The sequence below is a fragment of the Oxyura jamaicensis genome, chromosome 7, assembly GCF_011077185.1.
Source record: "Oxyura jamaicensis isolate SHBP4307 breed ruddy duck chromosome 7, BPBGC_Ojam_1.0, whole genome shotgun sequence".
In the NCBI taxonomy this organism is placed as follows: Eukaryota; Metazoa; Chordata; class Aves; order Anseriformes; family Anatidae; genus Oxyura; species Oxyura jamaicensis.
Genome location: NC_048899.1, coordinates 16640055 through 16658509, shown reverse-complemented (window position 1 = coordinate 16658509; position 18455 = coordinate 16640055). Strand labels below are relative to the sequence as shown.

General features: G+C 38.9%; 1 protein-coding gene across 14 annotated transcripts in view; it reads left to right on the top strand.

The window, feature by feature from the left end:
* PCNT (pericentrin) overlaps positions 1–18455 on the top strand; it is a 95214-nt gene that overhangs the window by 9960 nt on the left and 66799 nt on the right. For 7 of the 14 annotated variants that reach the window (XR_004752207.1, XM_035331076.1, XM_035331071.1 and 4 more), the window contains exons 6-16: positions 903–1067; positions 2275–4776; positions 4859–4951; positions 5164–5340; positions 6283–6538; positions 8397–8455; positions 8613–8787; positions 10376–10512; positions 10995–11106; positions 12712–12750; positions 14907–15174. Coding sequence is in view for 13 of the 14 variants with exons in the window: in XM_035331076.1 (XP_035186967.1) it covers positions 903–1067; positions 2275–4776; positions 4859–4951; positions 5164–5340; positions 6283–6538; positions 8397–8455; positions 8613–8787; positions 10376–10512; positions 10995–11106; positions 12712–12750; positions 14907–15174 (3983 nt within the window). In the remaining variant the exon portion in view is untranslated. The remainder of the gene's footprint in view (positions 1–902; positions 1068–2274; positions 4777–4858; positions 4952–5163; positions 5341–6282; positions 6539–8396; positions 8456–8612; positions 8788–10375; positions 10513–10994; positions 11107–12711; positions 12751–14906; positions 15175–18455) is intronic. The other 7 variants (XM_035331075.1, XM_035331082.1, XM_035331081.1 and 4 more) reach the window with 5 other exon arrangements.

The following is an 18455-nucleotide window of genomic DNA, read 5'->3' as shown; positions in this document are numbered from 1 at the left end:
CAGCTTCTGTGCAAGGAGTTGATTGTGAAACTGAGACCCTGGATGAAATGACATATGTCATTTCATCTGCTTTTTTTTAATGATGTTCAGTGGCTACTCTATTAATGCCTGAATGCTTGTCCTCTCTGGAGGCTTGTAGTATATGCCAATAGAAATAATTCCTCTGCTAAATAAAATTCTAACTTTGGAAAAGAACAAAAAATACTGTTTTTTGTGTACAGTTCTAAATGGTATTGACAAAATATTCAGTAATGGTGAAAACTGTTCCATAGGTAACTTTGGATTTCCTCCGTAAGCTGCTGAAATACAATAATAATGCCTCTAAATAGCAATTCAGACATACTTGAAGTAAAGGCTACTAATATGGTGCAAATTGTTCATGGAATCGTGTCAATTTTTGTAAAAAGTGAAAATATTAGTTCTGTCTTGAATATATTGATATTTTATTGGTATTAGCAAAGCTTTTAGAATGCATTTATTTTTAAAAAACGCTTTGTATTTTACCCTCAGACTTTAAGAGCGTGGTGGTGGTAAACATTTTACTTTCATTTTGGGGGAGTTGGGAAGTAGAAAAACCCTTTAGTATTGAGTTGTTACATAGTCTGGAAAAAAGCGTTAGTTTTGTTCATTGTCTTAACAGAATGTCCAGTCTATTGGAAGTCCTGTCTCATTTTGGGAGCTTCGTAGAGATCAATTATTTAACAATTTAACATTATAACAGTTTTTAGACACCAGTTATGTTTGAAATACTACTGACTTTTTAGGAAGTTTCTTATCCATTGAGAGTGAAAGAGACAGTAGATCAATATTAAATGAATATGGTATATTTTATGCATGCAGTGAGATTAGTGTAGGAGTTGATATAATATGTACTCACAGTCAGAACATTTATATGTGCTCAGGTTAATGAGATGCTAAAGAGTAAAAGCCCTGGGAAGAAAGAGGTATTAGAAGCCCAGCAGCAGATGTCCTTGTTTCAAAACCACCTTAAAGAACAAAATGTACACTTGGAGATGCTGTGTCAGAGAGCACAGGACCTAGAGGCACAGCTTGAGTCTTCTCAGAAGGTAAAACTGCTTGAAGTTCTTTTATAATTAATAGCTCTAGTCAGTCAGGTTTTTGCTTCAGTTGTATAAGCCACGATGGTTCTATTTGGAGGAAGAACCTGTAATGAACATTTCATTTGTGCATGAGCTAGTATGTTTGCTTCGGACTGAAACTATGCTTTAGCCTGTAATTAAAACTATTCTTCTGAAGATAGTGATATTCAGATAAGGCAAAATAGCTGTTCACAATTTCATTTTTTTGTAAGAAATGAGAATTCAATTCTGTCTCTTCAAAACTTGCTTCAATATTGAAATTACTCCATCTGTTTCCACAACAGAAGAGATGTCTTTAACTCTGTTACTCAACTGCTGTATAATAAGAAATTGCGGTCAGAAATAGGATTACTGAACTGACATTTGGGAAGGTAATTGGCAGAGGCTTCAAGGGGATGAAGGTTGCTGTATAAGCATGTAATAACTTTACTGTTGTATTTGAACAGTTACTTTTATTCTGATATGTGTTTTAACTGTATCTGTAATCATGTTAGTTTCAGATACAAAAGAGAGGAAACCTGGAGAGAGTATGTTCATGTAAACATTTCAGGAAAATAAATAAAGTTGTAAAGTTCTGCCACCTTATAATATATGTTTCAAATTTGGTGGTAATTCTGAAATGCTGAAGTGGTATGGTCATGGGACAGAACAAGTCTGTCTTTAGAACCAAATTTATAGGGATTATGGTTGCTATTGTATATTAAAGGAGCATCTTAGAAGGTCTGCTTTCCTTTAAGCGCACAATCAGCCATGCTATAGGTAGAAGTCTTAGATTTTTAAGTCAAAGATGAGTCAAAATTTGACATGGCTATTCTTTGGCCTGTTTCTCCGGTAGAAGGTGTTTTCTGTGTGCAAATGGATGTGAGATGAAGAGGTGTCTGCAGTACTTATTATTTTACTCATTTTTATTCAGAATATACAGAATTTCAGACAGTCTTCCTTTCTCTCTGGAGTCAGTGGCATATTATTTGTTATTCCATGGAAAAGTTGATATTACCACACTGATCAGTGTTTCAGTAGTGCTTCCCATGGTGAAGGATATGCTTAAAAAATCATATTGCCTAGGCCAACGATGCTCTATGCACTTAAGGGTAAATATTATTTGTGAAGAGACATGAAAAACAGGAGGCTTAAGGAAAGTAAAACATCACGTTTCATGTATTTTATTTTTAAGAATACCAAAGATAAGGAAAATCTGCTTGCTCTAATGGAAGAGGGTATGAAAGATACAATGCAGCAGCTATATGAAAGCATGGGAGAAAAAGAACAACACATTAAAAATCTTCAGGATCCACTAACATCAGAAAGATTTAACTTGTCTGTATTACAACATACTCTTTCTCTCCGGGACTCAGAAATAACAGAATTAAAAAATGAAATAATGTTATTAAAAATGAAAGAACAGCAATGTACTGAAGAACTGAAAATGCATCATGAAAAGGATATTTGCAGACAGTTGGAGAACTTGAGGGCTGAGCTAGAGAAATGCCACAGAAAAGAGATGGCAGAAACCAAGCAGTCATATGAAGAACAAATGATTTTAAAATATAAAAATGACCTTGAACAGTTAAAAAAAGAACTCTCTGCTCTGAATTCTGAAGAACACATTCAGAATTTGAACAGCATAATAATTGACTTAAATAACAGTCTTCATGAGTCTGAAATTCATAAAGAAAATCTGAGGAAGAAACTTGAAAACCAGCAGGAAAAATTCCAGAGAGAGAAGACTGAAACTGAGGTTCAATACAAAATGTTAATTGATATTCTTAAGTCTCGTCTTTCTGAGGCGGAAGAGCAGGTCAAGGAAGCCCAGCAATATAAACTAGAAAAACAGCACTTGAATGAAGAGATTCAGGAACTGGATTCACGCACCCAGGAATTACATAAAAAGCATTTTTTTGAGGCTGGAAACAGTGCAGATGCAAGGCAAGAGTATAATGAAGAGATTGTCTCCAATAAAAACCTGATGTTGAAGGAAAAACACATTTTACCAGATGCTTCACTCTCTACAGCTCCAATACCTGAAGAGATACTGAATAAATCATGTCAGTTCAAAGGTGAAGAAGAGTTTGTTCCTGAAGAACTAGAGTTCCAGTGTGAACTGGAAGTAGACTCATCAAGAGGTGAATCAAAAGAAATAATGAGTTCAAGGATCGAAGAAAATGAAAGTAATGCAGGAGTTTACCTGTCTGAAGAACAATTGTCAGAACCTGGGTTTTTCACTGATGAAGACATGTTGGCTAAATATCTCGTCTCTACAGAAATACCAGAGCAGTCATATGTGTCATACAGTTCTGAAGGTTATGCCATTGAAGAAGATAGATGCAGTAGGTTAGCCAGTAGTAGATCAGACAGTAATGTGCTTTTAGAACCCAGCATGGATTTTAAACCTCCTCTATTAAACTTTGGTCTTGATGAAAAAACATGTCATAGGAGTTTGGCTCAAGAGACTTTTGAAAAAACAGAGGTGGAAGTAGAGGACTTCATTTCATTTTTGCCAGTTGGCTCCCTGCAGCAAGACAAACTAAGTAACTGTGATGTTGTAAAGGATGATGAGAGTGCTTCACACATCTGTCTACTAAACAAGCTAACCAAACAGCTTCATGAAAAGGAGTCAGCCTTGAAAAAATCTCATCGGGAGATCCAAGAAGCTGCTGGAAAATGGAAAAAAGTAATAGCTGAGCTCTCTCTTATGCATGTGGAACTGAATAAAGAACGTGAAGCACGGGTCTGTTGTGAAAAGCAACTTCTTCAGAAAACAGAGAAGGAGAAAGAACTTGAAAACAAAATAAGCCACTTAATAAATCAGCAGGGCGAGAATGGAGGCCAACCTTACCATGCTGTGGAGCTTTTAACACAAACATCAAAATCCTCTACCTGGCAACAAATCCTGAGAGACCTCCAGGAAGAAAGAGAAATGTTGATGGTGCAGCTGCGAACTCAGGAACAATTAGTCAAAGAAGTACAAGAGCAGAAAACAGCTTCTGATTCTGTAACAAGTGAAGTACAGTCTCTTTTTGGACGTCAATTGGCTGTTCTGCAAAGTCAAAGGGATCAAATGCAGACCCAGCTTGATGCTCAGAAGGCTAAAAATCTGACAATAACAGAGCTGCTTGGTCAGAAAGCTGTACTTGAAGAGTCATTGCTAAAAGAACAGGATCTGCTCAAAGCTGAAATCAGTAACAAAGAACAAAATTTAGCGCTCTTATTGAAGGAAAAAACAGTGTTGGCTGAGAGATTATCATCTATGGAGAAAGATCTAATAAAAGCAGAGAATGCTTCAGCAGCAAATGCTAATGTTATAGCAGATCTTGAGAAAAACATACATGAACTTAATACTGAAGTGCAAAACCTCAAAGAGGTACGGGAGCGTGAAAGATTGGGATATGAGGACAAGTTGAACTTGAATAATGCAGAAATTAATAAACTTAATGCTGAAATAGAGGCAAAAAGTACTGAATACAATGTGAAAGAAAGCCAGCTAATTGAAGAAATAGCTCATTTGAAGAAGGTTCAGAGGGAGCTTGAATATCGCTTGCAGGAGTCCTTTCAGTCTGCACAAGCTGTGCAGGAGGCACAATCTGAGATGGTGAGACATTACAAAGAGGAAATTGATAAAATGGAGTCTCAGCACCTTGTGGAATTAACTAAAGTGAGTTTGACACACAAGAAGGAGGTAGGCAACACCAATAATGGCAGTTCTTGGGTTTCAGAATACTTAAAGTACTCACTGCAAATGTTTGTATCCCTGTTTTCAGATAGAAGAATTAAATAATGAAATAAAAGATAAAGTTGAAAAGCAGCAGAAGTTGGAGGAAGAAAGAAAAGAACAGCTTGCTTTAATAAAAAAGGTAAATGGTGTAATCAGTCTTATTTCAGAAAAATAAACTTGCATTGTTTGTTGATAATAGATTTTTCCACCTCCAAAATATTTATAACTGTTTTTCTATGTTGTCTTTGATTTGGGGTTTTGGGGAAGGGAAAATTTTGACCGGGTAACTTTTTAGTGGGACTAACAAACACTGTTTTGAAGAAAAACCTTTTATCTGAGTGTTCTGTGTAGGTACATGAACGAGAGCATGAACGTGAAATCTCTGAACTAATTACTAAGCATGAAGAGGAAATGGAGGAGCTCCGTGCTTCATTAAATAGAGAACAGCAACACCTGTTGGATGAACTTCAGCAACAAATGGCAGCCACACACAAAGCAGAGATTGAGCAAGCCCAGCTCCAGTCACAGGTAGAATAAAGAAACACAGTAATCACTGTATTTGTTGCAAAGAGAAGGCTCCTTGATTTATTTTGTCGTCTCTGTGTATGCTATTTTATGAAATGCTGAAAATGAATGATGAATGTTTCTTTGGTGGACAATAGTTGATATGTTCTGAAAGAGCTCCCCAGGATCATCATCACTGCTATTGTGTATTGACATTAATTTCAAAGGAAATCAGATGCTTCAATTAATGGCTTAAAAAAAAAAAGACAAAACAGTTATTTTTCATGTCTTGGTAAGTTTAACAAGTTTATAAAATATATATATATATATCCCATTAATGTAATTTGTATTACTTCTGTGTTTAAATGAGGTATGTAAACCTGACTTCCCCTTAAGTATTTACTGGGCTCTTGAACACTTCGACTAAATGCAAAGTAGAAATGGTAAGAGTATGTCTAGTCCTAAGTCTAATTACAAGATAATGGTATACTATTTAGTTTATCCAGGAACTGGAAAGTTGTCAGCCTGTTTTAGCTGCCATTTCTAACTGATGGATGTTTAATACTTCTGGTGAAATTAATTTCCACTTTTCCAATACCACTTTAGAACTTTGCTTTGAACCATTTTATATGCAATAGCAAATAAGAGGAATTTAGTAATAGACAATGAAGGGATGTGGTGTGCTTGTGTGAAGAAATTGTGAAGAAATGGACAGATGCAAGGTGTTTGGTTGGTGATGAATTTAAGAGGTAGGTAAGGAAAACCACCTACTTTACACTGAAAATAATTTGTAAATCTGTAATAAAAGTCAGTTTATTCTGGGGTTCTGTCCCTGCCGTGAAGAAACATTTTTCAACTACAGGAAAGCAAAACTTAGATGTATTAGTAGTTGAAAGCAATTCAAACTGAAGCTAGTGATGAAAACAGTGAACAAGAGAGGGACATGCTTTTTCTTCTCCATTACAGACACTGCACAGTCTTGAATTGGAAGCTTTACGCCTAAGCTTAAATAATATGCACACCTCTCAGCTTGAGCTTACTCAGTCTAACTTGAGAAAAGAAAAGGAAACTGCACTTGTGGAGCTACGGGAGATGCTCAATGATAAGCGTGCTCAGGAAGTAGCAATTCTACAAAGCCGACATCAGCTGGAGTGGGAGAAGATTAAAGAACAGTGCTTGAAGGAAAAAGAAGACCTTAAGTCAAAGTATCAGCAAGAACTAGGTATTAAAATTGAAATCCAATCAGTATTATTCTTTCCTATCAGGGTGTAGAGCTGGCCTTTTGACTGAACGCTGGCATTGCCTTGCTTAGGGGCAGTGGTTAGGCTTGCATGTGCACAATTACATCTTATATTCAAAAATGAAGATGTCCAGACCTAACCTTAATTTTTCTTCAACTACATGGGTGTTTTGTTACTATCTCTGAATAAAAAAAAAAAAAGGTATACTGAACTAGTTGGGTTTAGGGTTTTAGGAAGCATTAGACAGAGCTCTCCCAAAGAATTTAATCGGTGCAAAGTGTAGAGCTCTTATCCTATATGTTTTTTTTTTTAAGGGTTTTTATTGCCCTAAGTCAACATTAGCTACTATGTTACCAACAAGATAGAAAATTCTTCCTGGCTTGCATGCTTTTATGTTTCAAGAGTAGGAGAAAAGAGTTGGAAAGGAACTGAAAGGCTTAGTGAGAACTTGAAGCCAGATATTTTTTTGTGATATATATGATATCAGATTCTATTTTGACATGACCAAGAGGAATGGTGCAACTATTAGAACTGAGGACCTGCTGATGGTGGTCGGGGGATTTTTGAGACTTTTTTACCCCCTCCCAGATCAGAAGAAAATTTCTGAACTGTATGACAGGGCTTAAGGAATTTCTGAAGAATGATGAGGCCTGCAGCAATTTTACTGAAGAAAGTTTAGGAAAGAGTTTTTAGGAAAAGTTGTCCTTCCCTGAGAGGGGGATGATGTTTTGGGGCTGTATTTTTGACTCAAGAATAGAAAGGCATTTGCAATTACCAGTAATACAGTGAACTGATGGTATGGCGGAATTTGGGAATAGGAAGAGGTCTGGGCATAGTTCTCAGGATCAGTGCTGTTTATTTACATTTTGGTGCTGTAACTTGATAGGAATGTAACTGCTTCAGAGTGCTTGAATGCAGGGACTGAGGAAAGTCCAGAATCAGATGAGGCAGGAGAGAGGAGAGAATTGTGGATGCTGTTACGTGGAAGGATAGAGGAAATTTTCAGGGAGGTGGTGATTGGGCATGACCCCAACTCATTTGAGTGCTGTGACACACTTATCTTTTAAAATAGATAAAATTTTGTCTTCTACTTGACCATTGTCTGGGTAGCTGGTACCATCTCAGTTTCTAGGATCTAATTTCTCACTGAGAAACTTGAAGTAATGCCTTAAGATAAGGCAACAGTACTTTGCAGCTGTGAGGAGGGGACGGATAGCACTTTCCAGAGTTCTTACAGACCAAGAAAGGTTCTGAGCCAGAAGTTGGGAAGAATCTTGTGAGGAGTTGGGAAGGTGTCATTGATAATGCAACAGATAATAGCATCTGACTTCAGTTCTGTTTCCTAGGTACTTTTAAAAGACATTTGAAAAGAGGTTCCTATTTGCTGTTGCCTGCTAATTCTTTAGTCATGTCTCTGGAGGTACAGATGATTCTAATGCTTGAATGTTTTGCAGTGAAATGCTGACAACTAAAATGACATTGATATGCATTTTAATAAATATGGTTAGTAATAAAGGAGGTGGTTCATATCTCTTAAACTTAGGTAGATTTTGCTTTGCTAAGCCGACTTCGCTAATTAATCTGACTTTAACCTCCAGACTTGTCTTAGCAGTTATAACTGCTATCTATCATTTTCTAAAATGGAAGTGACTTACTGGGATATAACATAACAGTAGATTTAGATAACGGCTTTAGATAGAGCCCAGCACCTTATGCTGCTGCATGCCTACTACTCAAGCCCTGAGTTTCATGTTGAAAATTTCTATTTCACCTATATTTCTGCTTGTCATTTAAGATATTTTATGTACATTTATTAATAAATAGTATTTTATTTCACAGTTGATCAAAGAAAGAAAATAGAAATGGAAATGGAAGAGAAACATATCCAGATATTAGAGGTATAAACTCTGTTCTTATACAAGAAAAAACAGAACTTCTTTCACTAAACTAGAGCTGGAAGAAGTCCTGCCTCTACTACATATTTATTTTAAAAAATCAAATAGAGGGGGAAAAAAATGTGTTTGCTTTAACAATGCTCATATCTTGCTCTCTTAGACTATCAAAAGAGACTGGGAATTAGAGTCTGAGGTGCGTTTAGAAAACGTGTGTGAAGAGCTCTCTGAAAAACATCAGACTGAAATGGCAGAACTGCAGAAAACTCTGGAAATGGAATTAGAAAAGGTCAAAGCAGAGCTGGGGCTTCTTTCTCTTGAGAAGGAACAGTCTGAATGTAAGTGCCATGGTCTGGGAAGTGCTTTTCTTTATTGAACAATAGGAAAGCTAAGTATTTCAGAACCAATATAAAAAGCAAATATAAAATATATTAATGTATTACTTCAAAATTAGGTTGATGGCTTGAGACTGTCTTGAAAATAGGACCTAAATGAAAAATGTTGTTTGAAGCCCACTTTCCTGTTGCATTTTGACTTGTATGGAGTATGAGATGGACTCTCCCTTTGGAAGTATTAAAGGGACATGCAGTTTTGCTAACAGATGAAAGCCAGTTTTGACAGTTACTGAATTAATCAAGATGTCTATTAATAGAAGCTTCTTCTGACTAAAACATTTTGTGTTTGGATTCTCAGTAGTTAAAATTTGATGGAATGGTATTTTTTTGAAATACTATTCTTGAAGTGACACCTTTTAAGAATACTGCAATTGGAATTTTCATTACCTTGAAAAATGAGGTTCAAGATGAGTACCTAGTTGTGTGCATCTTTTGCTGAGGTGCAGATCAGAGATACACCTCTGAAGAGCTTTTGTTGGGCTTGAAAATCTGAAACAGTTGTCAGAGTAGTGGTTGACTGTCATAGTGTCAGCCTTGCTAGCAGTGATGGCATGAAAAGGACCCACAAGATACAGTGTGCCATGAAGTGGAGAGAGATACCTAGTCAGGTTGCCTAGCCTCCAAGATGCTATGTTGATGAGATAGGTGGGAAATAATACTCTCCTCAAATAAACAGAAATACTGTGTTAAAAGTACTGGAATTCTGGTGCCAGCTGACAAACAGTAATACGAGGTTTGAGAAGTGAAGGGTAGCCTTTCCTGGGTGCAGTGGGCCAGATGCTTTCACTGTGTTGGGATGGCCTTTGGCTGCTGTGAGGACATCTTTGTTTAAAAAAAAAAAAAGGGTCGTACTTCCCAGGCTGCACTGACTTTACTAGTCACTGTGAATTGGCTGGTAGATTAACCCATATCTGTAAAGTTTGTTGTATGAGGATAACTTGCATCTCTTGAAGCATGTGGCTGAAATGTCCATCAGTTCACTGCAGGTTCATCCTGGGCAGATAAACATTTGTTGACTGAATGAGGTAATAGCAAGTTTATAGGGTTCAGAGAGTGCTCAGAGCTCAGAAAGAACACCTTTGGCATGAATTGTTGTAGTCCTTCCTGGTGATCTCTTCTACTTCTTGATGCTGAGTGTTGTTGTAGGAGGGATTCTGTGTTTGAAGGCCATGAAGAAATGTTTGATTTCCTTTTCCAAGTAAACGTGCTTCTAGTTCAAGGTGCTTGTTTATATATACAGAGAGCAGATGCTCATCTCTCTGGTACTACTTCTGGTTACCTCTTAATTAAGTGTGTGATATAGAAAACTAGGTAGCTCTGTGTAGAAATGTTAGACTTTGAAACCTTTTATTTTTCAAGATTTTTGTAATGATCTGGAAGTACTGACTCCTATGGCTGTGAATCCTGTAGGAAATGTCATAAGCCAGCATTCTGGTCTGGACATATGCATTTTTATTTTCATCATAAAATGGTTACATAGGTTATTCAGCACCCAGGATGGTGATGTAACAGAATTTCTTTTTAATTATAGTAAAATGTATAGATCTTGAGAAACAACACCAGTTGGCCATCACAAAGTTACATGAACAGCTGCAGACTGAACATAACCAACTCCTAGAAGATATAAAGATGAAAAGCCAAGAAAAAGAACAGAATCTTCAGAAGGAGGTAATAGAACTTCTCAGCTTTGAATGGTTGATTACTCTGTGTCTGTGTGTCACAAAAATAAACTATATACTCATCATTTAGGTAACTTGTTTGTATTTAGGGGTTTTAAAGGAAATACAAAGCACATTGATAAAATAGGTAAATACTATGGGTCTTTAATAGTGATTCATAATCTTCTGAACGCAACTGCTGTTCTGCAATTTGGTGCCACTCTTTTTGTATCAATGTACTTGATGTTTTGGTTCCTAAGTTTCTTATCTAGCTAATATTGGATTCTTGCTAGCGATGATAAATACAACATCAGGAACAAAACCCGCTGTTAGAGGAGTAGGTCTAACAGTTAAGTACTACTCAGTATCTCTGGTAACCTGGGTCAGGATCTGAGAATCTGGTTGTCACTAATGTTTCCACCTTGTCCTGACCGAACTGTCTATGTTGCATGATAATAATTAATTAGAACAAAATTATCTTGTTCTTCATAGCTGGAAAAACTTCGTATCATGCATGAGGAATTCAAGACTCAGTCACAAGAAGAAGTCAGGCAGCTTTGGTCTCAACTTGACAGTACCCGAGCAAATCGGCAGGAATTGAGTGGTATGTTCAAAATTGATGCATTTTGTTGCCTCTTGTTCACATGGAAGCATGCATTGTTGATAGAAAAGGCTTTTATTCATGTACTAGAAGCATACATCTAAGTCACAGTTGTGTAGAGTGGGTTATACCCTAGTGATTGTGTACCTAAAGGGTTTCTGAAGTGAGAGGCAAGTCAGCGCTGTATGACTAATCAGTCCTGCAATGTCAGAAAGCATGGTATGGCTGTGACAAAATGCTCACTCTTGTCATTTTCTTTTTCCTTCCTGCTCTACTCCTGCATGCTATAAACATTTTTAGTGAAAAACCCTTTAATTGCAACTTTAAATAAATGTAATGCAGTTCAAATGGAGAAAATGCTGGTCTATGGAACGTGCTCCTATTTATATTCAGTAGAGAAAGGGTTATAAATTCAATTGAGAAAATTGTTAATTGTAGCTAGACAGTAAAGATGACTACTTGGTTTTCAAGAAGCTTGGTGTAACTGACGTTTTTTTCTTTTATTTGGATATAATTAGGAGATGAGTTTTTTTTAGGCAGAAATCTTTCAAAAACCGAGTGATTAGGTTATGTGTTGAGGTAAAAGTGGCTTTTAATTCCTCTTCAGTTGTGAGATGAGTTAAATAAAAGCCGTTTTCATTGGTGCTCAAACTGGAGATTCACCATCTCCTGAAACATAATTCGTAGGTATAGAAAAGTTCCAGATTAAATATATCCATATTTTAAAAATAGAATAACAACCTTCAGGTAATACTTCTGAAATCAGAATGAATGATGTTGTTTTCCTGCAAGGCTAAAAATAAGCTTCTTTTTTCCAGAAGGATATTTTAATTTCAAAAAAATAAATCCCATAAACCTAAAAGCGAAAAAGAAGAATGTATCAAGCACTTAGACAGGAGCAGTGTGTGTTGTTGTTGTTGTTAGTCTTATGTGTATCTGCATTAACGTTTTGAAAAAGTTTTAAAGCTTGAAAGAAAATGTTTGGGGTATTGACGAAATGTGACATGGTGAGCTTTAAATATCTTAAGACTTCTTACTGACATTATTAAACTTAGCATAGTCAACTTTATGGTGTAGTAAGCAGAGTTGACACTCTTTTGGTTGAAATGAAGTGTGAATACCTCAGGTATATGTGTGCAACAGATGTATAATAAATGAACTAATTTTGAAGAGTTAAAACAGCTAGGCAACATGATTTTAAAGTTAGCTATATGTGTTCCCTTTGTATTCAGACAGTAACATTAGATGGCACACTTTACTTATGCTGGAGTAGTTAAGGATATGTTGCCTATTGTTTTAAATATAACTTCAAACTTTTAATCAATAAAACTAAGTAGCTTTTGAAGTATAATAGGGTTTAGTGAGGATGTTTTTTTCGGTCGTAAGTTCAATACATTTTTTGATATAGTCATATTCTACCTTGACTTTAGATCCATTTTTTGTTATAGATCTATAGTACAGATAGCACAACTTAGTATTTGCTTGAACTCCTATATTCCCTCTCAGTAGCTATAATCTTTATTAACCCTTCAAATGTCTTTCTATGCATCTAATCACTCACATTACCATTATTTGGACCCTTTCTGTTTCTCCTTCATCATGCTTGAGATGGTGAGTCCAAGATGGAAGCCCATGTTCCAGGTGAGGGTATCACTTTTTGTGTGAGGAGATCTTAAAGTTGCTTTGTTTTACTCTGCTTTTCTCTACTCAAGTCATTTGACAATGCACTTGAACTGGTTTGAGGACTTACTGCAGTGGCTTCAGAACACAGAGCAGCGTTCCAGTCATCTAGCTGCTGACTAAAAAATGACATTCTGTTTCAGAATTGTTTAATGCTTTCCTATGTTAATGTCATGCCAGCAGACTTTGCTGGTTAGGTAACACCTACCTGAGATTGGACTTTCCTTGCCTATGCCATTAGTGTTCTCACTAGTCCCTGCTTGTCACTTGATTCCTCTGGTCCCTGTACCTGTCAACAGCTGCCCTAAGAAGCAGACTTAGGCCATGTGCTTACAGCTCATATTCTTTGTTTGCATGTTTGCTGTGAGGATTCTTTTCTTTATGTGTTTTCTGGTGGGGTATACAAAAACACTGACAGTCAGCTACATTGTTTCTTGAGTGGCATCCTCTGGGGCTTTGCTGTGATGTGAGTGTGCTGTGCTGCCAGGTGAGGATAGCTGTGCAGCACTGGGAACGTGCTTGCCCTTCACCCAGTCTCCTCAATGTGAGCACTGCAGAGCCCTTGGTCAGAGCTGAAGTGTGGCTTAGAAGAGAAAGTGCGTGAGCTGAAGGTGTCTGGTGTTTATAGTTTGGAGGTGATTCCATACCTATACTTCAGGCAGCTTGATTGTATACTGGGGATGTGAGCTGGAGTGTTGTACCAAACAACACTTGAGAGTTACTGGCCAAGGAGTCTTTCTCTGTATTTCTTGTCAGTCCATACTGGGAATATTAGTTTGTCCTTTAACTGATACTTTTTTTTATGACATAGGAACATTTGTTTAACATTCAGATGACTGTTGGCTTGTATTAACTTTGGGAAGTATCTGCAGTCATTCCCATAAGTCTTTCTGAAGTTTTGCTTACAGAATAATGTAAGCTGCTGCTTGTCTTTAATTGTGTGGCTTTATTGTTTGTTTTTTCCCTTCCTAAAGTGCAGTTCCATCTTCAGCTGATCCTTTGTGGATATGTCAAGCCTTAAGTTATCTAGGCAGTTAGGCCATCTGGGAAACTTATTCTTCATTGTGATTTTTGTCCTTTTACTACCTTTTCACTTCCTGATATATTACTGCTCCTTTAAAATGGGAGATGGGGAAAGAAAGCTCTTGGATTTCCTGAATATGCTGTAACTGTCCTTTACCCTTACTTCCTTAAAGAAGGGTATCTTGCTGAAGCAGACAAGATGACTGTTCTCTGCTGTGGTTGTTTAGTCTGGAGAAGAGGAGAATCAGGGGAGACCTTATTGCTCTCTACAACTATCTAAAAGGAAGTTGTGGGGAGCTGGGGGTTGGCCTCTTCTCACAGGGAACTAGTGATAGGACTAGAGGGAATGGCCTCAAGTTGTGCCAGGAGAGGTTTGGGTTGGAAATGAGGAGGCGTTTCTTCTCAGAAAGAGCAGTTAGGCACTGGAATGGGTTGCCCAGAGAATTGGTGGCATCACAGTTCCTCGGAGTGTTCAAGTAGAGGTTGGACATGGTGCTTAGGGACATGGTTTAGTGGGTGACATTGGTAGTAAGGTGATAGTTGGACTAGATGATCTTGGAGGTCTTTTCCAACCTTAATGATAATGATTCTACTTTTTTTTTTGTCTAGGTGGCTTTTTCATCCAGTGAATTTGGCTTCTGTGTGAGCATGTGATGGATAGCCAAACCATTACTAAAATAGTCCAGATTTTTTTCTTCTGCCATGTCTTTCTGCACAGTTTTGTGCTAAAGTTGTTTTTCTTTGGGTATTTTTTCCAGGAGCAAATTAAATTATCTTGACTGAAGATTAAGTGTTATTGCAGAGCTTTACATGTCAATGGCCTAAGCCTGAGGCACAAGGAAACTAGGGGGGCCAGCAGTCTGCTGAAAGTTTTGATTGTTGTTGTGATAATGGTTTCTCTGAATGCAGTATAAATGGCGAATGTTTCACTGTCTTCTGAGGAAGGAAGGTTTTGTTTTTCAGAAGTTCATTTTCTTAGGCAGCTTGCAGGATAGCATTTTACTGCCGTCTCAAGAACTAAAAATTTGGCTGATCTTCATAGAATGACTTCTTGAGTTGTACACTATTGAGTACTTATATTGTTCTTGTCTCCATTCCAGAATTAAGAGAGCAGCTCCTGGCTCGTGCATCACGGGTGGAAGAAATAGAGCATTTAAAACAAGAATTTGAACAGCAGCGTCAGCAAAGAAAAAGTGAGCATGAGACTGAATTAGAACAGTTGAGACTTTACTTTGAACAAAAGTTAAGAGTTGCTGAAGAAAACTATAGAGAAGAGTTGACTTTCTTGCAACAGAGACTGGAAGAACTGAAAGAATATTCCTTGTCAGAGGAGGCAGTCATGAGCCAGGATCAATCAGGGGGTGTCAGGTAATCTATTGCTTTTCTTTTCATCTCCTGTTATGATGGAGTGCTACCATTTGTTTGTGTAAAAGGTGATGTTAGCCATTAAGTATGTTGGGACTGGACATGAGGTGATTTGAAGTTAGAAAGCCAGCAATGGAAGTTGGATATGATTTAGATGGGATATTAGAGAAAAATTTCTTCACTGAAAGGGTGGTGAGGTGTTGGAACAGGCTGCCCAGGGAAGTAGCTGAGTCACCATTCTTGGAGGTCTTCAGAAGATGTATAGATGTGGTGCTTAGGGACGTGGTCTAGTGGTAGATGTGAAAATGCTAGGTTAATGGTTGGACTAGATGATCTTTATGTTTTTTTCCAACCTAAAGGATTCTATGATTCTATGAAGCTGAGTGGAGCTGAGTAAGGCAGCCCGATTTACTCCCTGCATAACAAGTACAACTAAGAAAAACAACTAAGAAAAGATGGGTGATAGTAGCAGGAGACTTTCTTCTGAGAGCTAGAGGCACCCATTTGCCAAACTAATCTTCTCTTGAGAGAAGTCTGCTGCTTACAAGGGGCTAATATCAAGGATGTCACCGAGAGACTGTCCAGTCTCATACAGCCTAATTAATGACTATTATCCACTGCTGTTGTTTCATGTGGGCACTAGTAATACAACAAGGAGCAGTTTGAGTAGTATTGAGGGATTAAAGAGCCCTGGGAGCAGTACTAAAGTACTCAGGATCACAGGTGACTATTTTATCAGTCTTCCTGGTCAAAGGGAAGGGGATTGAAAGGGCCACTTGACTCTGGCAGATAAACAGATGGTTGCAGGACTGGTGCCACAGATGGGGGGGGGGGGCTGGGTTGGCTTCTTAGACCGTAGGACTCACTTTGAGAAACCTGGTCTGATGGGGTCCACTGTCAGAGAAGGGGAAGAGCATCTGTGGTCATAGGCTTGACAAGCTGGTGAAGAGGCCTTTAAACTTAAGTTGACAGGGTAGGGGAATCTCAATCCATCCCACTCCTCCCAACTGGGGGAGTGGTGTCAGTGATAGATGACCAGAGCCTAGAGAAAAGTCACGGGTCAGCAGGAGAGCAACTGAAGAGCAGCACAAAGGAATTCCAGCTACTCCTGCCAGTAAATGAGCTTCATCGGGGGCTCAACTTAAGTGTCTCTATGCAAATGCATGTCACATGGGAAATAAACAAGAAAAGTCTTAGATGTGCACACACCTGCAGGGCTATGAACTCACTGGCATTACTGAGAAATGGTAGGATGATTTCCATGACTGGAGTGTTAGAATGGAAGGATGCAGGCCCTTTAGGAAGGACAGGCAGAGGGGAGATGAGGAGGGGGTGTCCTTCTTTGTGTCAGTGAGCAGCTGGAGTGCATGGAGCTCTGTCTAGAGATGGATGAGGAGCTGACATATAGCTTATGGGTCAATACTAAAGGGAGGGCAGGAACAAGTCACATACTGGGAGTCTGCTACAGGCCACTGGACCAGGAAGACCAAGCAGATGTACATACCCCTCTCAGTGTGTAATTTTCCACTACTTAGAGCCAATCGCCCAGCAATGGTTTAGGATGGGAACAGAGCTGAGCAGTCCTGTGTAAATACAATGAAATCAAGGCATGAAATATTGCTTACCAAAATATTTTTCTCGATAACATGTTCATCATCATCAACAGAATAGGTACTTTCAGAGAAAACTGGAGATTTTACATCTATTTCCACTACTTCTTCTTCACTGCCATTTTCATACAGGTTAGAAAATCCCATCAAGAGAGAATTATCTCCTTGAAGGGATGACCTAACGTGTACCACTTGAAAATCTGTGCTTTCAGCTTCTGAAAAGGGTGTCACATGAAGCATTGACAGTGCTATGCTAGACCTCGTTCTTCACTGACAAGGAAGGGTTGGTGGGGAAAGTGAAGCTCAAGGGCAGCCTTGGCTGCAGCAACCTTGAAATGGTGCAGTTTAGGGTTCTGAGGGCAGTGACAGGGAACCACAGCAAACTCGCTGCCCTGAACTTTGGCAGAGCAGACTTTGGCCTCTTCAGAGATCTGCTTGGTAGAGTAGTGTGGGAGAAAGCCTTGGAGGGAAGAGGGGGCCAAGAAAGCTGGTTGATATTCAAGGATCACCTCCTCCAAGCTCAGGAGTAATGCATCCCAACAAAGAGGGAGGGAGTCAGGCAAAAATGCCAGGAGGCCTGCATGGATGAACAAGGAGCTCCTGGCCAAACCTGAGCAGAAAAAGGAGGCCTACAGATGGTGGAAGCAAGGACAGACAGGCTGAACAGGCTGAGAGGAAAACAGAGAAATCATCCAAGCAGCCAGGGATGCTGGTTAGGAAAGCCAAAGCCCTCTTAAAATTAATTTTTGTCCAGGGACATCAAGGGCAAGACAAAAAGCTTCTATAGGTACATCAACGATGAAAGGAAGACGAGGGAATTTGTGGGCCCTTTCCGAAAGGAAATGGGAGACCTGGTCACCTAAGATATGGAGAAGGCTGAGGTACTCAGTGACTTTGCCTCAGTCTTGACCAGCTTTAGCCACACCAATCAAGTCCCAGAAGGCAAAGGCAAGGACCGGGAGAATGAAGAACCACCCACTGTAGGAGAAGATCAGGTTTGAGACCACTGAAGGAACCTGAAGGTGTACAAGCCCATGGCACCTGACAGATGCATCTGTGGGGGAACTGGTAGGTGAAGTTTCTAAGCCACTGTCATATATGGGAAGTTGTGGCAGTCTGGTGAAGTTCTTGCTGGCTGGAGGAGGGGAAACATAACCCCCTGTTTTCCAAAAGGGAAGAAGAAAGACCTGAGGAACTACAGGCCAGTCAGTCTCACCTCTTGCTCCCAGCAAAATCACAGAGCAGATCCTCTGGGAAACTATGCTAAGGCACGTGGAAAATAAGGAGGTGACTGGGGCTCCCAGCACAAGAAGGACACAGACCTATTGGAGGGAGTCCAGTATAAGACCACAAAGAGGGTCAAGGGACTGGAGCACCTCTCCTAGAAAGACAGGCTGAAGGAGTTTGGGTGGTTCAGCCTGGAGAAGAGAGAGCTTCAGAGAGACCGTATAGCAGCCTTTCAGTCCCTAAAAGGGTGTCCACAGAAAAGCAGGAGAGAGCTTCTTTGTGAGGGAGCGTACTGGTAGGACAACAGGGAATGGCTTTAAACTAAAAGGTAGATTTAGATTAGATATAAGGAAAAAGCTCTTTACTCTGAGGGTGGCGAGGCACTGGAACAGATTCCTCAGAGAAGATGTGGATGCCCCATCCTTGGAAGTGGTCAAGGCTGGGGTT